The sequence below is a fragment of the Gymnoscopelus braueri genome (assembly GCF_963280865.1).
Source record: "Gymnoscopelus braueri genome assembly, chromosome: 11".
In the NCBI taxonomy this organism is placed as follows: Eukaryota; Metazoa; Chordata; class Actinopteri; order Myctophiformes; family Myctophidae; genus Gymnoscopelus; species Gymnoscopelus braueri.
Window position 1 is genome coordinate 21,936,257 of NC_137613.1, and position 22,500 is coordinate 21,958,756.

Consider the following 22,500-nt stretch of genomic DNA (forward strand, 5'->3'; position numbering starts at 1 on the left):
ATCACCTTTGAACAGTGCTAATATATTCCACTGAATAAAATAGAAAATATTACATTAAGGTGTTTTGTAGTTATATAAATACTTTTTAAATGTTAGTGTAGTTACTATCTGTCTGAAACTACGTACTGGGAGACATAGAAGAGACAGATAACTCACACAAACCAGCCTTTTTGCAATAGCATTAACTGATATTTCAGTTGTTGGAACGGCTGTGCCTTGACTGCATCTGTACTGTATAAAATGGCTTTGTGGATAATGAAAACTTTGTCTCACATTGCCTGTATTATACCAAAATGTGACAAATTTCAAATGGAGCTCAACATATTTGTTTTTAAATATTCAATCTAAAATTCAAGAACAGAAGTACTAACTATAAAGTTTGTACTAAATATTCCCAATTCATCCCGCAAGTTTATAATGAACCAAAAAAAATGTGTTTGGGGACACTGTAAAAATGGCCTACAATGGTGGATTGATATTGAAGAAAGGGGAAGTAGAATTGACGTATTGCAATAAACAGTAGCATAAAGGGACTCTCAGGTCTATGGAAAAGTCTGAGAGGCTAATCTGGCCTTTCTCTCATAGAAAACATACAGGACCACCTCTGGGTGCAGCTGGACCCTTGTGACACACAGTAGACCTAACTACTAAAATAGTGGGTGAAATTCGTTTATAGACAAGCTCCATCGTCTGCCATTTCCAGAAAGAGAAAGAAAAAGAAGAGAGGGGACAGGGACCTAGGAGAATAAAGAAAGAACAAACAAAATATGTTTAGATATAATACATATACAAAGCATATCCACCTGGTACAGCATAAAGTTAGACATAAGTCTTATGAACATAGCATCAGGTATTGCCTTCTAAAGTTTAGTCATCACTTGGTCCTTTATCAAACAATGTTAAGTCCATTGCCAGATACCTTGGTGTTTTATTTGATCCCGGCCTAAAATGTGAGAGCCACATTAACAAACTTGTTCAAACATGTTTTTATCATCTTAGGAACATCTCCATGATCAGATACATTTTGACATTTAAAATATTTTATTTCTTCACAGCTTGACTATTGCGGTGGTGTTCTATTTCACTCTCCATGACACCAGAGTCAGTTCATAATGATGCCACCATTATGCACTGCCACTGGCAAGAATCCAGAATTCATAGAACTTTAGTTACATAACCAATTTTTACATTTAAGCAAAGAAATTAACAAAAACTGTAAATAGTTACCAAACTCTCCAGGCTGCTAAATCAATGTCTTGTTTTAGCTGCTTCTTCTGTCAAGCCTTATTTGTTAAAATGTTATCCTGTCATTGATTTTATGTTTTTCCTCAGTCAAATCCTTTGAGTAATATAAAATTGTTATGTCTGCTTTGCCGGTTGTCACTGACAGAACAACCGTAACACTGTATCTTTTTGAACAGCAGACCTTATTTAAAAAAAGTTACCGTATAGCTAAATGACCATCTACAACTTTCACTTACAGTATTCAAAATGGCATTTCCCACCTGTCATTTCTACACTGCACTGTTTGCACCTGTCTCAGTTATCTTTGTTCCCAGATTTGACAATTTGGACATTTCATAAAGTGCCAGCACAAACTAGTTGTCTGTGTACTTTTCCCTCAGTGTCAGATGTTCATGATGTCATGATAATGACGAGTATATAAGTTCTCAATAGCCTTGCTGATACCCCACTGTCGACGTCTGGCCCAGTGTCAAAATGATGCTCTTAGTTTTTCTCTTACTGGTGGCTACCAATGGTGAGTGGTGAGATCAAACGTATTGTTAGACAAAACATACAGAAGTGTGTGTGTGTGTGTGTGTGTGTGTGTGTGTGTGTGTGTGTGTGCGTGTGTGTGTGTGTGTGTGTGTGTGTGTGTGTGTGTGTATATATATATATATATATATATATATATATATATATATATATACTGTATAAGTATATATCAACCCCAGATTGATATAACAGTATCAATTGAAAATAGTAGAACATGTAGTTGTTGATGATCACTTATTACACTTTAATTACCTTGCTTTGTTGATCTCTACAACTTGTATTTCTATCTCTGTCATGTGCAGTGGCCCTTGGTTTTGATGATAAGATTGTTGGAGGGTACGAGTGCAGGGAACACTCCGTCCCTTGGCAGGTGTCTCTCAACAACGGCTGGCATTTCTGTGGGGCAACGCTGATCAGTGACCGCTGGGTTGTTACTGCTGCACATTGTCTAAAGTGAGTTAGAATTGAATAAAGCCTGCATCCATAGTTTAAGGTCTGTGTCCAATCTATTTTTCAATTTAAAGCCTCACCATGTAACTTTTTTTTTAATGAATACATTTTAATTTGATCCAATCTGTATGGTAGAGTATGTTGATACAATATAACTTATACAATTGGGGTGGTTGTATTTTGTCTCCCTGCTCTTCTATTGAGACATTTAGATCATGTCAAAGGTCATGTCTCACCTAGACACAGGATATTACACGAATTTAGCCCTGATGGTCAAGATTAAACATTTCCCCCGAGCAAGCAGGCAGGCTCTATTATCTCAATGGTAAAAATGTCAGCACTTGCACAGGAAACCGGGTTCAAATCCGGGGTAGAAGAGGAAAGTCACATAGTGCTGCTTTAAGCTCATTTGAAAATGTTCTTTCCTTTGTTCTCTCTCTCTCTCTCTCTCTCAGGGACGAAGCGATTGAAGTGCGTTTGGGTGAGCACCACATTAAATACAAGGATGGCCCTGAGCAGTTCATTGCGACAGCTGCAATCATCCGCCACCCAGACTATGACCGCTACAACATCAACAACGACATCATGCTGATCAAACTTGCAGAGCCAGCGCAGCTCAATGAGTATGTCCAGCCTATGGCCCTGCCCACCAGCTGTGCCCCTGCTGGCACTGAGTGCCTGGTCTCTGGCTGGGGAGCAACCCAAAGCCCCTGTAAGTACTTAAGTATCAACAATAAGATCATTAGTGGGCTATTAAATACAATAAATACTTAATATACCATGAAATGTTTAAATCATACTGTATGAACGATATCAAAAACTGCTAATTACTTCATTGACCAGGGTCCTTCAGGGCTCTATACACCAAATCTCTTCACCGAAAAGCGAAAATAGCTGATCTCACGTGTTGTTGAGCTTGTAGATTGGCTATTTTTGACAAATGTTCGACCCAGAATAGGGACACTGGGGTTCATGTGGTTACAAATAAAAAAATACATGAAATTTACATAATAGTACTTATCTTTTAGCTCAATTTTAAAATTCATATATGTTTTATGCAGAGTGGCTAGATGGTTCTGAAAAGAACATCTAATATGTGAGACAAATATATGGGGAAAAAACATCTCTCTCTCTTCTTCTCCTCTAGTTGGCTGTCTGAAATGCCTGAACTGTCTGAATCTGCCCATCCTGTCCCAGCAGGACTGTGAGAACTCCTACCCAAACAGAATCACAGACACCATGTTCTGTGCTGGGTTCCTGGAGGGAGGAAAGGATTCTTGTCAGGTACAGGAAAAAGGAAATAATTTACACCAACATTTTTCATTTAGGCACACAGAAAGCGGCGTCTATTAGATTGGAGAGCTCTCATCCCCTGAACCCAGAATATAGGCTCTTGCCTTCCGGCCAAAGGTTAAAGGCCTCCGCAACTAAACAATAGGTACACATTTTCATTAATACTTCCATTCGTGCCATAATGATGGAAGCAGGAGGAGGTAGCTGTTGTTCAGTTGCGGGGGCAGTTGACAGGGTCAACAGAGTTGACAGGCCCATCACCATCTTGAGAGGATGGTAATAATGTGTTTTCAAAATCAGGGAATGACAAGCAAAACCCCCCATAGGTATACAAGAGCGGGCCAAAGCAATACATTGACAGACTGACTTGAGTCAGCAGACATAAAATTACAATGGTATTTGACCCTATATGCCAGAACAAAAGGTGGAGGCTGGGGTGGAGGAGGCAGCTAAAGCAGCAGCAGAAGTGTCGCAAGCAGCGAGAGAAGCAGAGATCTAACGAATGAAGAAGCCATATTTAAAGGAGCCGCTCTGTCAAGAGTGTGAGCTCTGATTGGAGTGTAGAAAAGCGTGGCTGGTTCGGTAATGACCAGCAGAGCTGTGATTGGAGAGTAGGAAATGAGAAGAGAGGGAGGAGAGTACAGTATGTAGATATGACTTGTACTGTTTTAACAGTTTGATTTCCCCATTAGGGAGATTCTGGTGGTCCTCTGGTGTGCAATGGTGAACTCCAGGGTGTGGTGTCTTGGGGGTGGGGTTGTGCGGAGGAAAACCGACCAGGTGTCTATGCCAAGGTTTGTTATCATGATTTTTCAAATAGATAAAGTATAAAATAGGGCTTAATTGGTTAATTATATGTTTTGTAACGTTGTTACATAATGTAACATGTAAAGTCATTTATGTAATGTTTTTGCTATGATAAACATAATCTAGTCTCTAATGGTCTTAATAGGCTTGGTACCCACAAATGCTATTTCCCTCCAATATATTATGGATTTAACTATTTATATCCTAATATTTTTGTAATAGAAGGTGTCTGGATAATTCATTCTTGAATGGAACTCCTTACTTAAGGTCATTATCCACTGTTAATGTCAAGACAAATGAGTGAAGTGAAACATTGGTGTATCTTTCACAGGTCTGCAAATTCACTGACTGGATCAAGTCTACCATGGCCTCTCACTAAGGTCATTGTAGGAAGGAACCTGTTACTCCTGTGCTGTCTACTCATCTACATTCTATCAACAATGTATTACTCCTAAATTTTGGATAATGGCAAGCAAACAAATAAATTGTATGAGCAACTAGCTTACACTGATACTAACTCCCATTTATTTGTGAAACAACAAAAGTAGCCTCCTTAAGTCAATATTTTGAGTGTCTGTACTTTACTATTTTTTGATACTTGTGACTTTCACTCCACTACATTTCTAGGAAGGGAAAAAGTAAGCTACATTATGAATGAACAACATAATAAGCATTTAATTATAGTGAAAATAGCAGATGTGCAATCTCACAATATTGTAGATCTGTTATTTTCACTGTTATCATATCTTTTGAACATTTCTGGAAGCAGAATTTTAGCACAGCAATGCACTCACAAGTACACTTTAGTTGAGTAATATTTGACCAGGAGTATCTATACTTACTCAAGTTTACTGGGGTTTAGTACTTGAGTGAATGAGCACATTATCATCATTAAAGGTGTGCTTTCCATTGTTTTGTGTGGAAGGAACAAGCATAGCAATAATGGTGGTTCATTTGCATTTGCTTGGTCTAGCAGACGCTCTTAATCCAGGGCGATTTACAGTAAGCAAGGTGCCCAGTCTTCCTGGTGCCCAGATTTACCTAGTGCCCACTCTTCTCCACCCAAAAGTGCCCACTCTTCCAGGTGCCCACATTTCCCTAGTGCCCAGTGCCCACTCTTCCAAGGTGCCCAGTTTCCCCTAAGTGGCCAGAATGTTTTGGTGCCCACCTTTCCTGTTACGGCGTGGGGGGGCTTGAGAGCCACCACGTCACATCACACAAGCTGTCAGAAGATGGCGCTGGCGGCTAAGACCTCCCCGTGATAAACGTGAGGAAAGCGACGAGGAAGAGAGGACGAAGAAGAAGGCGACCATGTTGAATTAGCAACAACTAACACAATAGAGACGATTTATTTCTAGTATATTGAACAATTAAAGCAAAACTACGGGAGGAGACGTTGAATAGCTACACACATCGAATCACATTTAACAACAGCAAGACATAAAGGTGGGTGTGCAGTGTGTCCCTGGTGTTATATTTATTTAAAAACAAAAACAAAAAAAACATTCGTGTGTTGTTGCTTATCCAGGCTAGCAAATGGCTAACGTTAGCCAGCCGTGGCTGCTAAGCTATAGGCAGCTTCTGTAACATTAACCCTTATTGCACCAACATGACATAAATACAACATCCATTCGTGTGCGTTATCGTAACATAAAATACATATATATTTTTTTTATTATTTTTTTAGCAAGCACACTCGGGAGGATTATTGCGTTTTGCCGTGTGGGCTGGCTCTGTGTTTTGACGTCCATTGTCAACAATGTTAACTGGCTTATGTTGACAAACCCAGCGGTTGTCCAACATGTTGGTTGTTTACAACGTTCAACGTTGGTTCTCAAAGTGGGGTCTGGGGACCCCCAGGGGAGGGTGCACCCAGCAGAATTAGTTAATATAGCGTCACAATACCAACTTTAACCATATTTTATGCTTTGGCTATTCAAAAAGAGCAGATATACAAGCTCAATATGAGCTTGTAGATCTGCTATTTTTGAGTTGTGCAAATCTTTGAATAGGTTTTTTAAAGTGATCATTTTTAACTCAAATGTTAGCTTCGGGGGGTCCCTGGAACACAATATTTTGAGATGGGGGGCGGGGGGGGGGTCTGCGGCCAAATACAATTACTATTTGGAGGTCCTTGACATAAAAAAGTTTGAGAACTACTAGCTGGTTTACAAAAATAAACTGCTTTTTGTAACCAAAAGCGCATCGGACCAGGGTCATATGATAAGACTGTTGCACAAACCTCCTGAGGTTTTCTGCTTTAGGTTACAAACTCGTTTTTATAAAATGATATAATAAAAGGAAATCGTAAATGCATTTTAACTCTAGGTCAGGGGTCTTCAACGTTTTTCAGGCCAAGGACCCCTTAGCTGAGAGAGAGATGAAGCAGGGACCCCCACCACATATTGTATAAAATTGTGTTGCCGATTCAACTTTTTCATAGATTTCATAGATGGCTTAATCATAGACTAGTTTGACAGCACTTTCATCGGTGCAATGTGTATTTTCAGACATTTAACCACCCTCAATACTTAGTAAACTTGACCTTGACTTTGGTCTGCTCTTTTTTTCCCTATACTCACCAAACCTCTTTGCCAAAAATAGCCGATCTACTATCTCGGCAAGGTGTTGTGTGAGCTTGTAGATATGCTATTTTTGGCTACATTCTCCTCAGAATAGGGATGCTAGGGTTCAAGTGGTTAATGCGAGAAAAACATTTATCCTATCACACAAAGATTTCGTGGCCCCGTGTAGTAACTCTGAGGACCCCCTGCTGAAGACCCTTGCTCTAGGTGCTTCATGAAGCAAGCAACTTGAGTTCCTGTACACTACGGCACTTTTTGAGTGGTGCTAGCCACTCCAAGGAGTGACTTTGTCTGTGTGTCTGTGTGTCCGTCCGTATGAGCACGACCCCTCTGTGACCCCTCTGTATGTTTGAGCACAGCCTCAACAGCTGCGGCTGATTGCAACACAAAGATGCAACCAGTTACACTAATTGTACACACACACACACACACACACACACACACACTTTTGAGTAAAAATACTTACAATGAGTAAAAATACTTAAAATGAGTAAAAATACTTAAATATTAGAAAAGATACTTTAAAGTTCCTAAACTGAGTAAAAATACTTAAAATGAGTAAAAATACTTAAAATGACTAAAAATACTTAAAAGATGTTAAAATGAGTAAAAACACGTAAAAATCAGTAAAAACATTTTAAAGTACTTATAATGAGTAAAAACACTTTGAAGTCATCAAAGTCTGTAAAAAGTAACTAATGAAATGAACTCATGAAAGGCACCACTCTCTTCACACTGGGTGTGATTTTTTAAAGAAGGTTTGCAAGAAAGCAATTTCATGCTTAGGAATGATGCAGAGTTGTTGCCAAATGTGAGATAACAAATGGGGAAAATCAGCCTTTACATGGGTAACAGGATAGTTGGGCACCAAGGAAGAGTGCGCACCTCGGTGTTAAATAGGCAATTCTTTCCAAAATGTTAAATTCAATATTTGGAAATAGTTTTAAGTAATGTATACATGATTAGAACATGCTTAAACATTCTTCAATTAAGGTCTAATATTTCTACAAATGCTACAAATGGCTACAAAACCTGTATATCAAGTCATTTTGGGGCATAAACAAGAAGTTGAAGGATAGAATTAAGTCTGATAGTGATAATGCTGTACTGTGCATGTTCTTATCATGTATACTTTACATGACTTAAGATCATTTTTCAAATATACCGGTATAAATTTTTTTTCACATTTTGGACAAAATAGCCAATTTTACATCGAGGTGCCCAGATGTCCCTATAGTTCCCACCTATCCCGTATCTAGCACATGAGTCCTTTACATTTCAGATTTTAAACCCATTCTTTTAAAAAATCGATTTCATAGATCACCAATTGAATACACAGGACCTCAATGGAAACAAGCCCCTAAGGGCTTTTTGTGTTTATCCTTTTAGCACCATTGTATAATCGTACCACTATTTGCAAACCGTTAAAGTATTCAATCAATCAAACTGCTGCCATCTACAAATTACATCTGTTATTCCATGGTTATGTGACAGGTTTGAGTTGCTGGCAGACTTGCTGCGGAGGAAACGGGTTGATCACACCCACACACACACCTACGACGGAAGGCCTGTGGTGGAAAAGAGGTCAGACACCTGGAGCAAAAAGGAAACTTAACCCTAAGGACTCCAACGGGCACTTAAAGCTACTTTGCTTTGGACTGCAGTGGCCCTTATTTGTTTTTTTGATGTCAGGAATCTGTTCTTTCACATGTGGAGGGACACATACCCACAGAGTGGAGAATAAATATTGAACATTACAGACTACATGATTTTTTGTTTTTGCTGGAAGACATTTGTACAAAAGTTGGAAATCCTATTTTCGAGGACAAATATATTGAGCGATTCTAATGGACTCGAAGCAAAGTAAACGCAGGAAATATTGCTGTTTAATATAGATAAAGAGAACTTCAAAGTGTTGAACTAAGATTATATTTCAGAAGTTATTTCCCCAGTTCAAATTGCCTTAGCTGTTCTATTTCAGGACTTAAAAACTCCTTTTGATACTTGTTCACATATAATTTTCTATATTGTGTGCAAGTACATTTATGCATATGAATGCACATTTCTCTTCATTTAGAAGAGCTCTTGTATAAAGACTTCTTTTTGGTTGTACGTCAGTCACTCTGTTGTTGAAGGGGACCATACTGCACGTACATGTGTATATTATGTAAATACTAAAAATTGACTTTCATTGTTAAAAAAAAAAAAAACGCTTTGGACTTAAAAAGAATAGAGAATATTGTTTTGTTAATGCTTTATTAAACTTTTCTACTTTTGAAGAGGATTTTTAAAAAGGACAGAAACCTTAAGAGGTAAAAACTTTGAAAATCTTTAAGAGATAAAACAAAAAAAAAAGAAGAAAAGAAGACGAAAATGGCAACGGCTAGAACAGAAAATGTAGGCACGGTTATCATGGGACTGAACAAGCAGAACGGGCAGCTAAGAGGACAGCCCAAACCAGCCTCAATCCAGTCGGGACCCACTGGCCTAGGAAAGCCTACAGGGGTACCCCAGAAAGCAGTAGGTGCCCCCCAGGAGGGATCTGGTATTAAGTTTGGAGATGACTGGAAAAAGAACCTACAGCTCCCTCCCAAAGACACAAGGCACCGAACCTCGGTAAGTATTAATTTACTAGCTCTTTAATTTTACAGTGGCTTGAGGGTTAGATTTTGGTGCTTTTACAGCTCTTTGTTTTATCTATCCCCCCCACATAGGATGTGACGGCCACTAAGGGGAATGAGTTTGAGGACTACTGTCTCAAACGGGAACTTTTGATGGGCATCTTTGAGATGGGTTGGGAGAAGCCCTCCCCTATCCAGGTATGACTTTAACTGACACTTCCCTGTGCATAACATGTTGTTCTGTCCTGCGTTACCAAAATTAGCTTGATTTAGCTGAAAATTAAACTTGTATTATGTGCACTCATAAGCCCATTTCCCACATGGAATCCATAACATTGCTGGATAACAAATATCTGACAGGGCATAGTATAATTCACATTACTTTTATGGAGAAATGTATTCTGTATTGTATCTAGATGTTTCCACATCAGATGATTGTGCGCAAGAGATTTTTTTTTTCACTTGAACAATCCATTCCACATGTAAATTGTGCTGCGTTACCTGGCTATTCGCCAGGTTTTATATCAGTAACACTGGCAATTTTAACATTGGTGTAAACTGGCCACTGCCTTGTGTTGCCTAAATAGCTATGGTTCACCTATAAACTGCGAACAAATAAGAGTTTGCACACTGTAGCTCCCTTTTGCAGATTTATTTAGGTACCATTTGAGTGGAATATGAATATATAAACTGCTTCATAGGGAAAATGTCGGTGTGAGATTGTCAGCTAAATTCTTTTCACATGCATATATTAACCACCATTTAACAAGAAAACAAAAGTGAAAGTCAACGTGAAACTTATGCCTCCCTTACACTACAAGACTTGCAATCACGTGCATGTGAGCAACACACACACACTCGCACGCACGCTGTATGAGAGAAGGGGGGAGATGGGACACTGCACCTTAGTTACTCCAACATTGTTCTTATGAAGCAGTGTACGGTTACATAAATGATACTTGATTTGCGTAGCAGAATGTTATAATGTTATTTTTGTACTACAAATATTCAGAGTTAAAATTATACATGAACTGTAACAAACTGTTAAGGTCCTTACACACCGGGGCGAATTCTTCATGCGAATAAATACGTTTTTTTTAAAAACCTTATAAAGTCAATGCAAGCGTCCACATCAGTTTCGCGAAGTGAAAAAGCGTCTTTTAATTATTCGGAACGAGTCCGAATTTTGCGTATATTCGCATATTCGCCGGTGTGTAAGGACCTTTATTTTACTTTGTACTTTTTTCAGGCTAAGGGCCTGTTTCAAATTAGACTGCAGCTAGATCATTGGGTCTGCTTTTACAGAAGTGCTTGAAAATGATAAATTGAACTCTAAGGCCTTGTTCAGAGTCAGACTGGCAGCCCAGATCAGATCTTTGGCCTGTCCAGATTTTTTATTTGATAGCAAGCTAGAGGAGAGAAAGTGAAATGACATTCAGGATCATATAGCCAATTTAGATGAACCTTTCTGAAACCATAGGGATGCCCCAAAAAACTAATGTGTTAACATAAAATGTTCACTCTCAGGAGGAGAGCATTCCCATTGCCCTGTCTGGACGTGATATTCTGGCCAGGGCCAAGAACGGAACGGGCAAGAGCGGAGCCTACCTTATTCCACTACTGGAGAGAATAGACCTGAAAAAGGACTACATACAGGGTGAGCCTTAAGTAGAACCCTGTACAGTACCTGCTTTGTTCTTGTACCAGTTGGATGTCATGTCTGGTATTTCTATTTCCTCGCTACTTCACAACATCCACAGTTAACAATTTCCTCTCCACCATCCATCTCCCTCACTGTTGTCTTGCCATCCTCATGTTCCCCTATTCAATCCCCCACATGTCAACTTCACTCTGTCCACGTACAGTATACACACACACACACACACACACGTCTTTTGTTCTCATTCTTATTTTATTTTTACCAAGCACAACATAAGACTTTCTTTCTTGATCTTCTAATCTACACAGTAAAATCCTCAAAGTTTATTTATCCATTTGTTATTCAGGGTGTACAAAGATAACCAAATGGACCTTTACAGGTCTATTTGGTTATTTTGTACACTCTTGAGAGTGAATTTGGCACTGAGTATTTCACTATGTACTGAGATTTGGAGATGCTGCCCTGTTCATATTGACGTATGCCTGTGTCTTACTCATAATCCCCTTATCTGCTTGTCTCTACTCTATCCATAGCCATGGTCATGGTTCCCACCCGTGAGTTAGCCCTGCAGGTGAGTCAGATCTGTATCCAGATCAGCAAACACCTGGGAGGAGTCAAAGTAATGGCTACAACCGGCGGAACCAACCTGCGAGATGACATCATGCGTCTGGATGAGACTGGTAAAGACGATCTGCACAGTCACATGTTGTGTACAGCAGGGGTCCCCAAACCTTTTGGCCCCAAGGACCCCTTCCAATATTTTCAATACCCCCCCTCGCCCCTTTTTAACACTTACATTTGTATTCATTATTAACCACCAGTGTATATAAAGTTGTATTGTTTTTATACTAAACTAAACCTGTATCCCTTATTAACCCTCTTTTTAATTGCATAATGGAGATATTTATATTGACTGCACCTCGTTGAGACTGATGAGACGGGGTTGGGGTTCACTGGTGTATATCATTTATTTTATGATTTCAGGGGTCTCAGGACTCATTTATTCAATATTAAATAATTAAGAATACTCTTAAGGCAGGTACACATTGCAGGACCTTAAAGTGCTCGGGGGGTTATCTGATCGTTAAGCATTACACACTGCAGGAGTTTATTTCTTGAAATCGGCTGTCATAATATCGTTGTGGTCTTCACAACAGGATTGATCCCCGACAAGGGCTGACACACTGTAGGATAGTTCACTAGGATGCTATCTCCAGAGTCAGACCCAATACATACATTTGAGTTTATTCCAATTCATTTTAATCGACGTATCCCGTGATATGCCTCTCTCCCTCTCCCTCTCCCCCCTCTCTCGCTCTTTCTCTCTCTCTCTCCCTCTCTCTCTCTCTCCCTCTCTCGCAGTCAAGTGCGCAGAAGCCGTCAGTGACAGCGTTGCCATGTCCGCTTATTATAAGCGACTTTGGGCTTGTTTTTCTGTAGAGTTGCTTGTAAATATTGGTTGTTGCGGGGTGCATTTTTTGGGCTTATTTGTGTAGTTGCTTATTTGGCCTTGTTTCCTAATGTTGTTTAAACCAGTGGTTTAAACAACACATAATATGTATTTGTCCGCAGACCCCCCTTCTGTAAATATGTTGTGCCATCACTGACCCCCATACAAGATTTGTGTGGATTTGGAAAATATTCCACAATTTTCTCAAGATTTTTATTTGAAAATAGCTGCGACGCGTTGTGAGCTTGTAGATCGGCTATTTTCAAATATCCAATGTATTTGTAAATTTAAGTGCTTTAAAGTGCTCAAGTGGCCTTTTCTTGGGCTTGTTTTCATAGACCTGGTTGCTTATTTCTCTCGCAACATCTGGCAACGCTGTTCATAACAGCGTGCACATGCTGCACACTCACACACACACACACACACACACACACACACACACAGAGCTCGCTCTTGCTCTCACTCTCTGTCTGTCTGTCTCTCTCTCTCTCTCTCTCTCTCTGTACAATTCCTCTAAAATAAACAGCCCACCACCAGGCTCGCTCACTCTCTCATTTTGTTTTATAATGTTAACTTAATACAGGACTGGACGGTAATATTGCGGTAGGGACTGTTTGTTGTGGTCAGATCCAGCGACGCTCCCCTGGCCACGGTGGCTGTAATGTGCTCTCATTGGCTGTAGCGTGGATCTCCTCGCAGACCCTTTCATAATGTATGATACTGTCCGATCTCCTGTCTGGGACAGAGCTGAATATCTAACATGGTAGTTATCTGAAAACGGTCGGAAAGCCGTCGCAGAGCGGATAATCGCGGCCACATCGTCTCGCGGAACCTTTCACACAGAGCGAGCATTATCTCGCAGATCAAAGGCCGATCTGCGTCAGATCGGGAGGTTTTGTCGGCGAGCGCCAAAAAATGTCGGCGACAGCAATCTCGGACCCAATCTCCTGCAGTGTGTACGGGCCCTTACAAGATGCTATGCATTTAGAGATGCTTCCCTGCATAGCATCTTGTTTTGAAATATTATATGTTGAAATATACAAGATGCTATGCATTTAGAGATGCTTCCCTGCATAGCATCTTGTGTTGAAATATTATATGTTGAAATATTATCTTAGACCTATCTAAAAATAAGAGTAAAGGCTATTAAAGAGTTGGGCCCCTGCTGTGCTGTCTTTACTTGAAGTCTTAAAAAGCCTTTGTTCCCCTCACCCACATCATAGTTTTTTTTCTTCTTTTCTCTAAAGGTTCATAATGCATTATAGCTTTCACCCTGATCAACCTTGTCAGTCCTAATGTTTTGTGAACTCGGTGTAAATTGTTTCTCCTCCCGCTACCCCATCAGTGCATGTGGTCATCGCCACGCCTGGCAGGATCCTGGACTTGATAAAGAAGGGAGTCGCCAAAGTGGACAGAGTGTCGATGATGGTGATGGATGAGGTAAGATTTAATAATAAAATGATGATGATGTACTGTCATAAGACGCAACTGATTAATTGTCATTACAAGATTTACCAAAATAATCTGGATTATCACTCTAGTGCTAGACACACAACCCAACAACATTCATGAAGTTTATCTTATCAGTTTTGTATTAATAATTGTATAACTGTATTAACAAAAACAATCATATATTCCCCTTGCTAATATTGACCCTTTGCCAAATCCCACCCCAACAGCGAGTGTCCAATGCTAGCCAAGCAACCGTTGCTAAGCTGGCATATGGTTTGGCACTCTTCAGTCACCTGTCACCTGCCCGCACACACACACAATAATTTGCAACATCAGTAGCAAGAATAGGAATACCATGATAATGAGATGGTGACTAAGAACCAGCAACAGATTACACCTACCCAGAAAAAGGTGGAGGGTGCATTTTTCAACCCTTTGGCCAAGCTGAAATCTGCACTTAAACTGCAAGGCTGCATGGCTATGTTGTCACACATTAAAGTATTATTGTCTCCGCCAGAGGTGGAGAGTATGTTTTCGTTCTTGTCCTTCCGTGTGTCCGTCCGTCTCAGCCAAGCTAGCGTTGGTCAAGCTTCACGTGACACGTGACAATATGTTGTCACCAATGCTTTTGATTGGCTAGCGAGACGCATGACGAAATAAAAACCTATAAATAGGTGTCAATATTTTTTGAAGTGAGGACATCAGGACATCAGCCAAGCTAACATTGGTCAAGTGACACGTGACAATATGTAATATAAATAGGTAAGACGGGATTGATCAGGAACAGTACTGGCGGAGACCTAGTTGATTAATTTGTTCGTCTATTTATTAACTGCAATTTTTTTGGTCTTACCGTGGTGTGTGGTACATGAAAAATCCAGTGATAATGACTTTAAAGTTGATTGAGTTGGATATACTGTTTCTCCCTCTAACATTTCCCTTATTTTTAATTTGTTTAAATAATGTCATGGACATGTTTTCCAGTGCATAGCCTACTGCAGGCCTTTGTTGAAGAGATTTTGAAGCTCTTGCTCCTAAAATGATTGATTATGTATATGGGGAAAAACGTCATATAACATTCATGTCAATGGCTGAGAAGCACCGCTTGACAGACCTTGGTCTGGCACAGTGGAGTGGGTGGGGCTGAGCGAAGGCTGAATTGTACAAATCTACATTCGATACTGTGACCCTATCAAAAATCTAGCACAGTTTGTCAGTGATTCACATTGGCACAGGCTCTCCTTTGTCACAATATAATAAATGGAGTCCACTTCCTCCCAGGCGGACAAGCTGCTGTCTCAGGACTTTGTGGTGCTCATTGCGGATATCATCAGCTTCCTGGCCAAACACAGGCAGATCCTGCTCTACTCTGCAACCTTCCCCATCAGCGTGCAGAAGTTTATGGTGAGTAGTCAAACTACCTGCCTGCCGCAGCTCTCGGTCACACTAGCTTAATTGCTCTGGGCCACCTGGCACCACCAGGCTGTTTCACACCAAGAGCAAGATGTTTTGATGTGGAGTATACCCAACCTTACACAGTAAAAATCCTCATTTAATTTAACTCTGAGAGGGGGGGGCTTTTCTCAACATTAGCAAGCTTGCCCAATCCCATTGTCGAGCTTTTATAAATGGTCCATTCAATAGACACGTAGGTTGTTTTTCTACCATGTTCTACTGCAGACAGTCACACAAACTGACCAATTTAAGACGTAGTCTTACCGTAATCATCTTTGCATAGTTGATAGTAGGGACCATGCTGTATTCATTGAACCATACTCCAGATCGTGATGTTGAATTTAAAATCATGCATACTTTGAGTCTTATTCATCTCTCCCCTCATTCACTTCTCTTTTTCTTGTCTCTCTGTATCTCTGCCTCCAGGCCAAACACCTTCAGAAACCCTATGAGATCAATTTGATGGAGGAGCTGACTCTGAAGGGCATTACTCAGTACTACGCCTACGTTACTGAGAGGCAGAAAGTCCACTGTCTCAACACCCTCTTCTCCAGGGTAATGGACTCACTCCCACATCTACTCTCGCACAGAAATACACAGGGGCATGCACATCATACAAGTGCTTTTAAACTGCAATCCATAACTTTCATGTCCTACTACCTGGGATTTGAACCCCGGTCTCCCCGGTTTTTACAACTCTTCCAATAAGACATCCCGCTTGGTCAGGAGAGAGATAGCGTTATGGGCTTCATTCAGGCAGTACTTGTCAATTAGTAGTTGTCCTTCCTGACACGAGGGTCTACATTTCTCAATGGAAGAGTAGGGAGATCACCTCCATCTACTGCAGATGTACTAGTTATATTGTTTGAACCACTTAAACCCTATACTATAGGGTTTAGAGTAGACCAAAGGGCTCTATACCAAATCTCTTAGCTGAAAATAGCTGATCTAAAAGCTCACAACGCGTTGCAAGCTTGTAGATCAGCTATTTTTTCCAAATGTTTGACCCAGAATAAGGACACTATGGTTCAAGTGATTCCATACAGATTGGTTTAAATAATGTTTTAATAAGTTACGAATTTCAGCTTTTAAAGCATGTCCAGTTGCTGATGTGATGATAGTGACTGGTCACAGATAGATTGAATGGCATTGTCTTCTTCAACTAGGGCCCACTGCTAACATAATGAATCATTTATGCATTTGTCAATACACTAATTAACACAGGGCAATGAACAATACAGAGGCTGTCAGGCAATTATTAGCACTTGCCAAACCTATCAGATGGCAGTGCTTATGGCTGCTTACTAATGGCGTAATTCTACTATGGTAACTTCGCTTGTAAATTCTAAGTACTGCCAGTGCCAATGATGGCTCAAACTTGATTCATTGTCTTTTATGTTTTCGCTCTCTTGGACTTTTCTTCTACAGCTGCAGATCAATCAGTCGATCATCTTCTGTAACTCTACTCAGAGGGTTGAGCTGCTGGCCAAGAAGATCACCCAGCTGGGATACTCCTGTTTCTACATCCATGCCAAGATGATGCAGGTAAGGGACAATCTTCATCAGAAGGAAAAGGCTGATTATAGATGTTTTATTTTATTTTTAGCCTTACTGTGTATTTTATAGTGTTCCAGTTATACTTGTACAGTAAGTGCAATGTGACGTTTGTTGTTTTTGTTTGTTTTTTCTAGGAATACAGAAACCGTGTGTTCCACGACTTCAGAAATGGTCTTTGCAGGAATCTGGTCTGCACTGGTCAGTTCATTTTCTTTTACTGTTCCATTTTGGAAATGTAATCAAAGTGTTCCCATGTTGTTCCCACGTCAAGTGTTGACCATAGTTTCGCATCCTCTTCTCGTCTCCATCAGATCTCTTCACCAGAGGTATTGACATTCAGGCCGTTAATGTTGTCATCAATTTTGACTTCCCCAAGAATGCAGAGACTTACCTCCATCGCATTGGAAGATCAGGTATGACGGGTTTAGTTCCTCATGACTTCAGACCTTTATCAATTGATATTTCAATAAGCCAAAGGGTGCTTTTTTTTTCTTTTTAAATATATTTTATCAGTAGGCAGGATGTGATGTAACTGCCAATTGTGCCATAATGGAGCGACTGCTTGTGAAGAAGCATAATCCACTTATAATTTGGTAAATTCAATGGTGTTTTTTCTTTACGTATCTACTGTATGAACGCCCACATGTATGCATTTTGCCAGAATAGAGGCATGTTGGCAGCAGGCACCACTGGAACAGGTAGAGGTTGAATGGGAAACTCAGAACTTTTGAACAGACGGCTGTTATGGACATTTAGTTGATTATCTAAACCGCCACATAGTTGTTTTTTTGGTTGTTTTTTTCGCATGAGGTCACAAGGTTATAAGGCCTAATCCCTAACCTTCATCCAGTCTCCATGTTATTATTTTGTTAACCACTAAGCCCTATTTATGTAGCTGGCCAGGGTCCTCCAGGGCTCTACATTTGGTCTGCCCCTTTTCTTTCCTCTACTCAAAACTTCTGCCGGAAATATCCCATCTACAAGTTACAAAGCATCGCTATGTGACTCATGAGCTCGTAGATCTGCTATTTTCAGCAACTGTTTGCCTACTTTCGACGAATGTTTGCCTATTATGATATATTTGCCTTGCGTAGCCAGACTATATCACTGTGTGGATAGGAGTCTGGTGCCTCTATGAGCCAGACCCAAATCACCGAGGGCAATTTTTCTTTTTTGCACTGGCAGATTCGTCTGGTCCCAGGCTAGAAAATAATTGATCCGCATGGGGTAATCCATTGCACAGCTGCGGCCGTTTGAATGAGGCTTGTTTTTGCCGTAAAGCAAGAGGAACGGAGATATAGGCATTTTCCCATAGGAAATAAACAGGACGGGAACGAGACGTTTTTTTAAACTTCCGGATCAATTCCGGGTGTGACGTCATCAGGCAGTGAAAGCATAATTCATACAGTTGATAACACTGAAAACCACTGAAAACATGCCATCTTGTTGATGGCATGCTGACCCTTAGCAGAATCCGACGAGAAATCTAGTCGGTGGCAGGCAAATAGTTAATATACCCTGTTAATGTTTTTTTTTTTTTTTTACATTCTCTTAAGGGAGGTTTGGTCACCTGGGCTTGGCCATCAACCTGATCACCTCGGAGGATCGCTTCAACCTGAAGGCCATCGAAGACCAGCTTGTGACCGACATTAAGCCCATTCCTGGAAGCATCGACAAGAGCCTGTACGTGGCTGAGTTCCACTCTGCCGACTGTGAGGTCGAGGAGATCGAGGAGAAGTCGGGACGCTAGCAAGGCAACTCCTAAGCTGGTGAGAAGTTCAGCCAGTGTCTGCATTTCAATGTACTTATTTGCTAGGAAATTCTTAACTTTTATTTAATAAATTCAACTGCCAAGACAAATTATCCTTTAACATTGTAGAGATCACAGACATTTTTGGAAGTTGGCAGGTTTCTGTTGTTGCTATCCAAAAACCATTTATCTTTTAGTGGTCTCTGTGTTGCGTGAGAAATATGACTCTGTTTTCCTTACCTTAGCTGTTTTTTCCCCTTCCATCTAGGCCACTGGGACACACCAGGCTTTTGCACAAATATCAGCGCTTGCACACAAGCTTCAGGCAACTTTGAGTTTAACATTTTGCAATCTTAGCTATTATTTTTAAAGCCTGTGAAATAGATGTAACGGCTGTTTTTAGTTCTTTTTTTTTCTTTTTAACCCCCCTTTCATCGTTGATGAGAGCTGCCCACTGATTACTTTGTCCACTTGAAGAAGTCATTTTATTTTCCGTCAAACCTTTATTAGCTCATGCATTGTGCTACAAGTTTAGTCATTATTTCCCAGTAACTTTCTTCTTAAATATACCCTGCTAAAGGTAAATATGAACAGTGTGCAGTAGCTTTTTATTGCATTGCTGCACTGCCAGAAACACAAATAGATTTCAGTGCTGCTCTGAACCTGTCTGAATATGTTGTCCCCTAAGACCATTATTGAAACCATTACCAGCAAATATTGAAAGGGTGGTTTCACTTTGCTTTTTTTTTTACTATGGTGTGCTCACACCAGCCATTGCCGTACCCCACTAACACTACTCTTGTCACTAAGTGCCTTAATTACTTCCACATGCACTCAGATCCATTCATAACCTCCCTGTCTGCTTCTCTCACACAGCCAGACAAATTATAAATGTTATTTTAACTGGCCAAATGTAATGAAGACATTTCTACATAGTACCGCTGCAGAGTTATACAAACAATAGGGACACAGTTCGTTTGGACCACTTGGGAGTGCAGGGTGAAGAACACTCACCATGGAAATTCATTGAAATTCTTACCATGAGAGCAACAAATAAGAGCATACCTGATGCATAGATGGTCATCTAGATGAACAACCCAGTGATGAGTATTGATCCATCTAGGAAGTACAACTCGGGATGATGGTGCTTACTCCGAAAATCACTGTAGTATACTGGCTTTACTTACTGTGCCTAAGTGTAATATCAGATGTACAATAAAAAAAATAGGACAATTCAAGAAGGGATGGAGACAACAGCTGGCATCGCAACGTGTTGTGAGCTTGTAGATCTATGTTCACTACTTTAGTGCGACACTCTTGTATGACCGAAAGCAATGATATCTAGTTGGCGATGTAATTGCATATTTTAACATAAATACAGAAATCTAAAGAATACTACACACTGACTTGTGAGTATAAAGCTCATTTTATGGCGGTGTCGCCCTCTGAACAGAACCGATCCCCAAGTTAACAACACGGCGCATCAGAACACGTTGCTAATCTGAAGACCAGCCCCCTCACAGCAAGCGACATTGTTGTACCACGGAGCACAAACAAGGATTGAGCTCAGCTGTAGAATGAAATGCTTAAAATAATCTTCAACTTCCAAGTGATACATGAGTTGAAGCCCATTTGGCATGCTTAAAATGGTCTTCAACTTCCAAGTGATACATGAGTTGAAGCCCATTTGGCAAACAAATTACCATAAATGTGTGTATACATACAAATAAACACACTTAAATACCTGAAACAGAACTGTGGTACCAAACCTTACAAAAAAGTATTCAAGATGATTAGGCTATACATGCAGAGAATTGTTGGTTAGAAAAACAGTGTAGTAGCAAACGTTTTAAACAATGAAAATGCAAATCTTAGCATTCTGAAACATTAAAAGAACAAAGTGGACTCAATGGAAGCTTTTCAGGAAGCAGTCAGGAAAATCTTAGCCGAACTCGATTTCAATTAACACTGATTTCTCCGTTTGTTAAACGCATACATGTAGCTCTCTGCTCTTTGGCTGCTTTGCTTTTATGAGCAGTGGCGTTGCATAGTAGTTCCCTTGAGGAGCAACTGCTACTACTGGTTTGCTCTTGCTCCCAAATCGTGGTGCCAGCGTGGACTTCATGCGTTCGGACAGGGAGGTAGAGGAGGGTGTTCTGGGGTGGTTAGAGGCCCCAGCATGCTGAGTTTTTTTCCAGATCTGGAGTGGCATAGCAGTTTGTCTTCAATGATCATGATCCCCATTTGCCACCATCACAAACAGTTTTCGGTACTACACGGGCAGGGACAACAGACGCTCAACAACCTTAACAAAATGGTTATCGCATCCAAAAACAGAAATGGCGTTTCAGTGTATTGTCTCATCCCTCTTCCAACAGCCAGACAAATTATGAGCACAAATTTGATTAATTATATAGTAACTTGGGTTTACTAAATCCTCCATTATGCAAGTATGAAAGAACAGTTATACATTCTCCTTTTGGGTGGGGCAGTTGTTAGAAACTTGGCTCCAACTCGTCTACTGCATCTTGAATGTGGACATTTCTTTTTAATGTGAACATTGCAATAAAAAAGGGCAGCTTCATTTAAAATGTGACTGTTTTCCCGTCACTATGAATAATCATTTGTGGAGTTATGTAATTTAAGATCCCCTAAAACTAGATGGGGCCCCATGTTGACAATGGATGGCCGCCTACATCCAAGCAAACAGGGTTGGACAGTTAACACCAGCCATCAGTTTAGCACAGGTATTTTGTGGTTCAGATTGGTACGGTTATGAAGGCTACTAGCCCTATTGGCAGGTAGCCAGCCATCATGTGTATGCTGTTTTACATTGAAAAAACAACTAATTTGGTTGGTAAAATGGTAATAGTTAACTTTATTCTCCACCTGCCACTGTGGCTGGTGGTGGAGGGGGTATTTTATTTTTTTGTCCTTAAAAATGTCACAAGGGCTAACGTGTCAGACTGGTTCAGAACAGTTCAGGCAAACAACATTGTGAGGCTATTGCTGAACTTTGCTTAGTCAGAATATTTCCATCACAAAGCTCACAGAGTTGATGCGTGTACTTTGAAAGGTGAAAAAGTCAATTGTAGAAGTAATTGAAAAATGTAATTGATGCAAAACTATGATTTGAATTATGTCTACAATTGTCTCTTTACCCTTTCAAATATCTTACTTCACTGGACAAAGTTGTTTTTTATTTTAATCCCCTTATCGGTTTCAAGTGTGTGAATGTATTGCCACTGCATATTTTGCAGCCCAGTGGGGAATGCCAACGTGTTAAGTATTTTTGAGTTCATTTTATTTTCTTCTTGATGTCCATCATCCAGCATACAAGAGTGACACCCAGCATACAAAGTTAAACTCTTTTGATATGGTGCACATGAAATTACTACATTACAAACACCCAGTTTCTAAGTGTAGTGTATTGCTGCTTTGAGAGCAAAACCATGTATCTTTAGCAAGTAAAACATTTAAGAAATGAGAGACCGTTTTGCCATGGGGTCATGAAACTCAACCTATCATGGATTGAATCAACATCACCAAATTGCAGTTTTTTTTTTCAGCAATGCTTGATTAGTGGGACATCCTTTTATTTCCCCCCCAGCACAGCTGTGTTTGCAAATGTGAAAATGTGAGTG

General features: G+C 40.2%; 2 protein-coding genes across 2 annotated transcripts; both read left to right on the top strand.

The window, feature by feature from the left end:
* Nucleotides 1–1,719: 1,719 nt before the first annotated feature.
* On the top strand, nt 1,720–4,705 carry LOC308095518 (trypsin-2-like; the record flags this gene model as incomplete). Its single annotated transcript, XM_080442575.1, has 6 exons — nt 1,720–1,759; nt 2,079–2,229; nt 2,682–2,938; nt 3,374–3,510; nt 4,212–4,313; nt 4,658–4,705. 6 exons carry the CDS (start codon nt 1,720–1,722, stop codon nt 4,703–4,705), a joined length of 735 nt encoding a protein of 244 aa, XP_080298701.1.
* Nucleotides 4,706–5,635: 930 nt separating this feature from the next.
* Nucleotides 5,636–20,735, top strand: LOC308096104 (putative ATP-dependent RNA helicase ddx6). Its single transcript, XM_080443397.1, has 13 exons — nt 5,636–5,772; nt 8,406–9,527; nt 9,626–9,730; nt 11,060–11,189; nt 11,726–11,872; nt 13,988–14,082; nt 15,376–15,498; nt 15,976–16,104; nt 16,978–17,094; nt 17,241–17,304; nt 17,418–17,519; nt 18,663–18,875; nt 19,125–20,735. Exons 2-12 carry the CDS (start codon nt 9,285–9,287, stop codon nt 18,854–18,856), a joined length of 1,449 nt encoding a protein of 482 aa, XP_080299523.1. The 5' UTR covers nt 5,636–5,772; nt 8,406–9,284; the 3' UTR covers nt 18,857–18,875; nt 19,125–20,735.
* The last annotated feature ends 1,765 nt before the right edge of the window (nt 20,736–22,500 follow it).

Bases quoted from the DNA above. Each gene is read 5' to 3' on its own strand.
- LOC308096104 (XM_080443397.1), top strand. From the start codon at position 9,285: ATGGCAACGGCTAGAACAGAAAATGTAGGCACGGTTATCATGGGACTG. The intron at 9,528-9,625 runs GTAAGTATTAAT...CCCCCCACATAG, and splicing joins ACACAAGGCACCGAACCTCG to GATGTGACGGCCACTAAGGG. The intron at 15,499-15,975 runs GTGAGTAGTCAA...CTCTGCCTCCAG, and splicing joins TCAGCGTGCAGAAGTTTATG to GCCAAACACCTTCAGAAACC.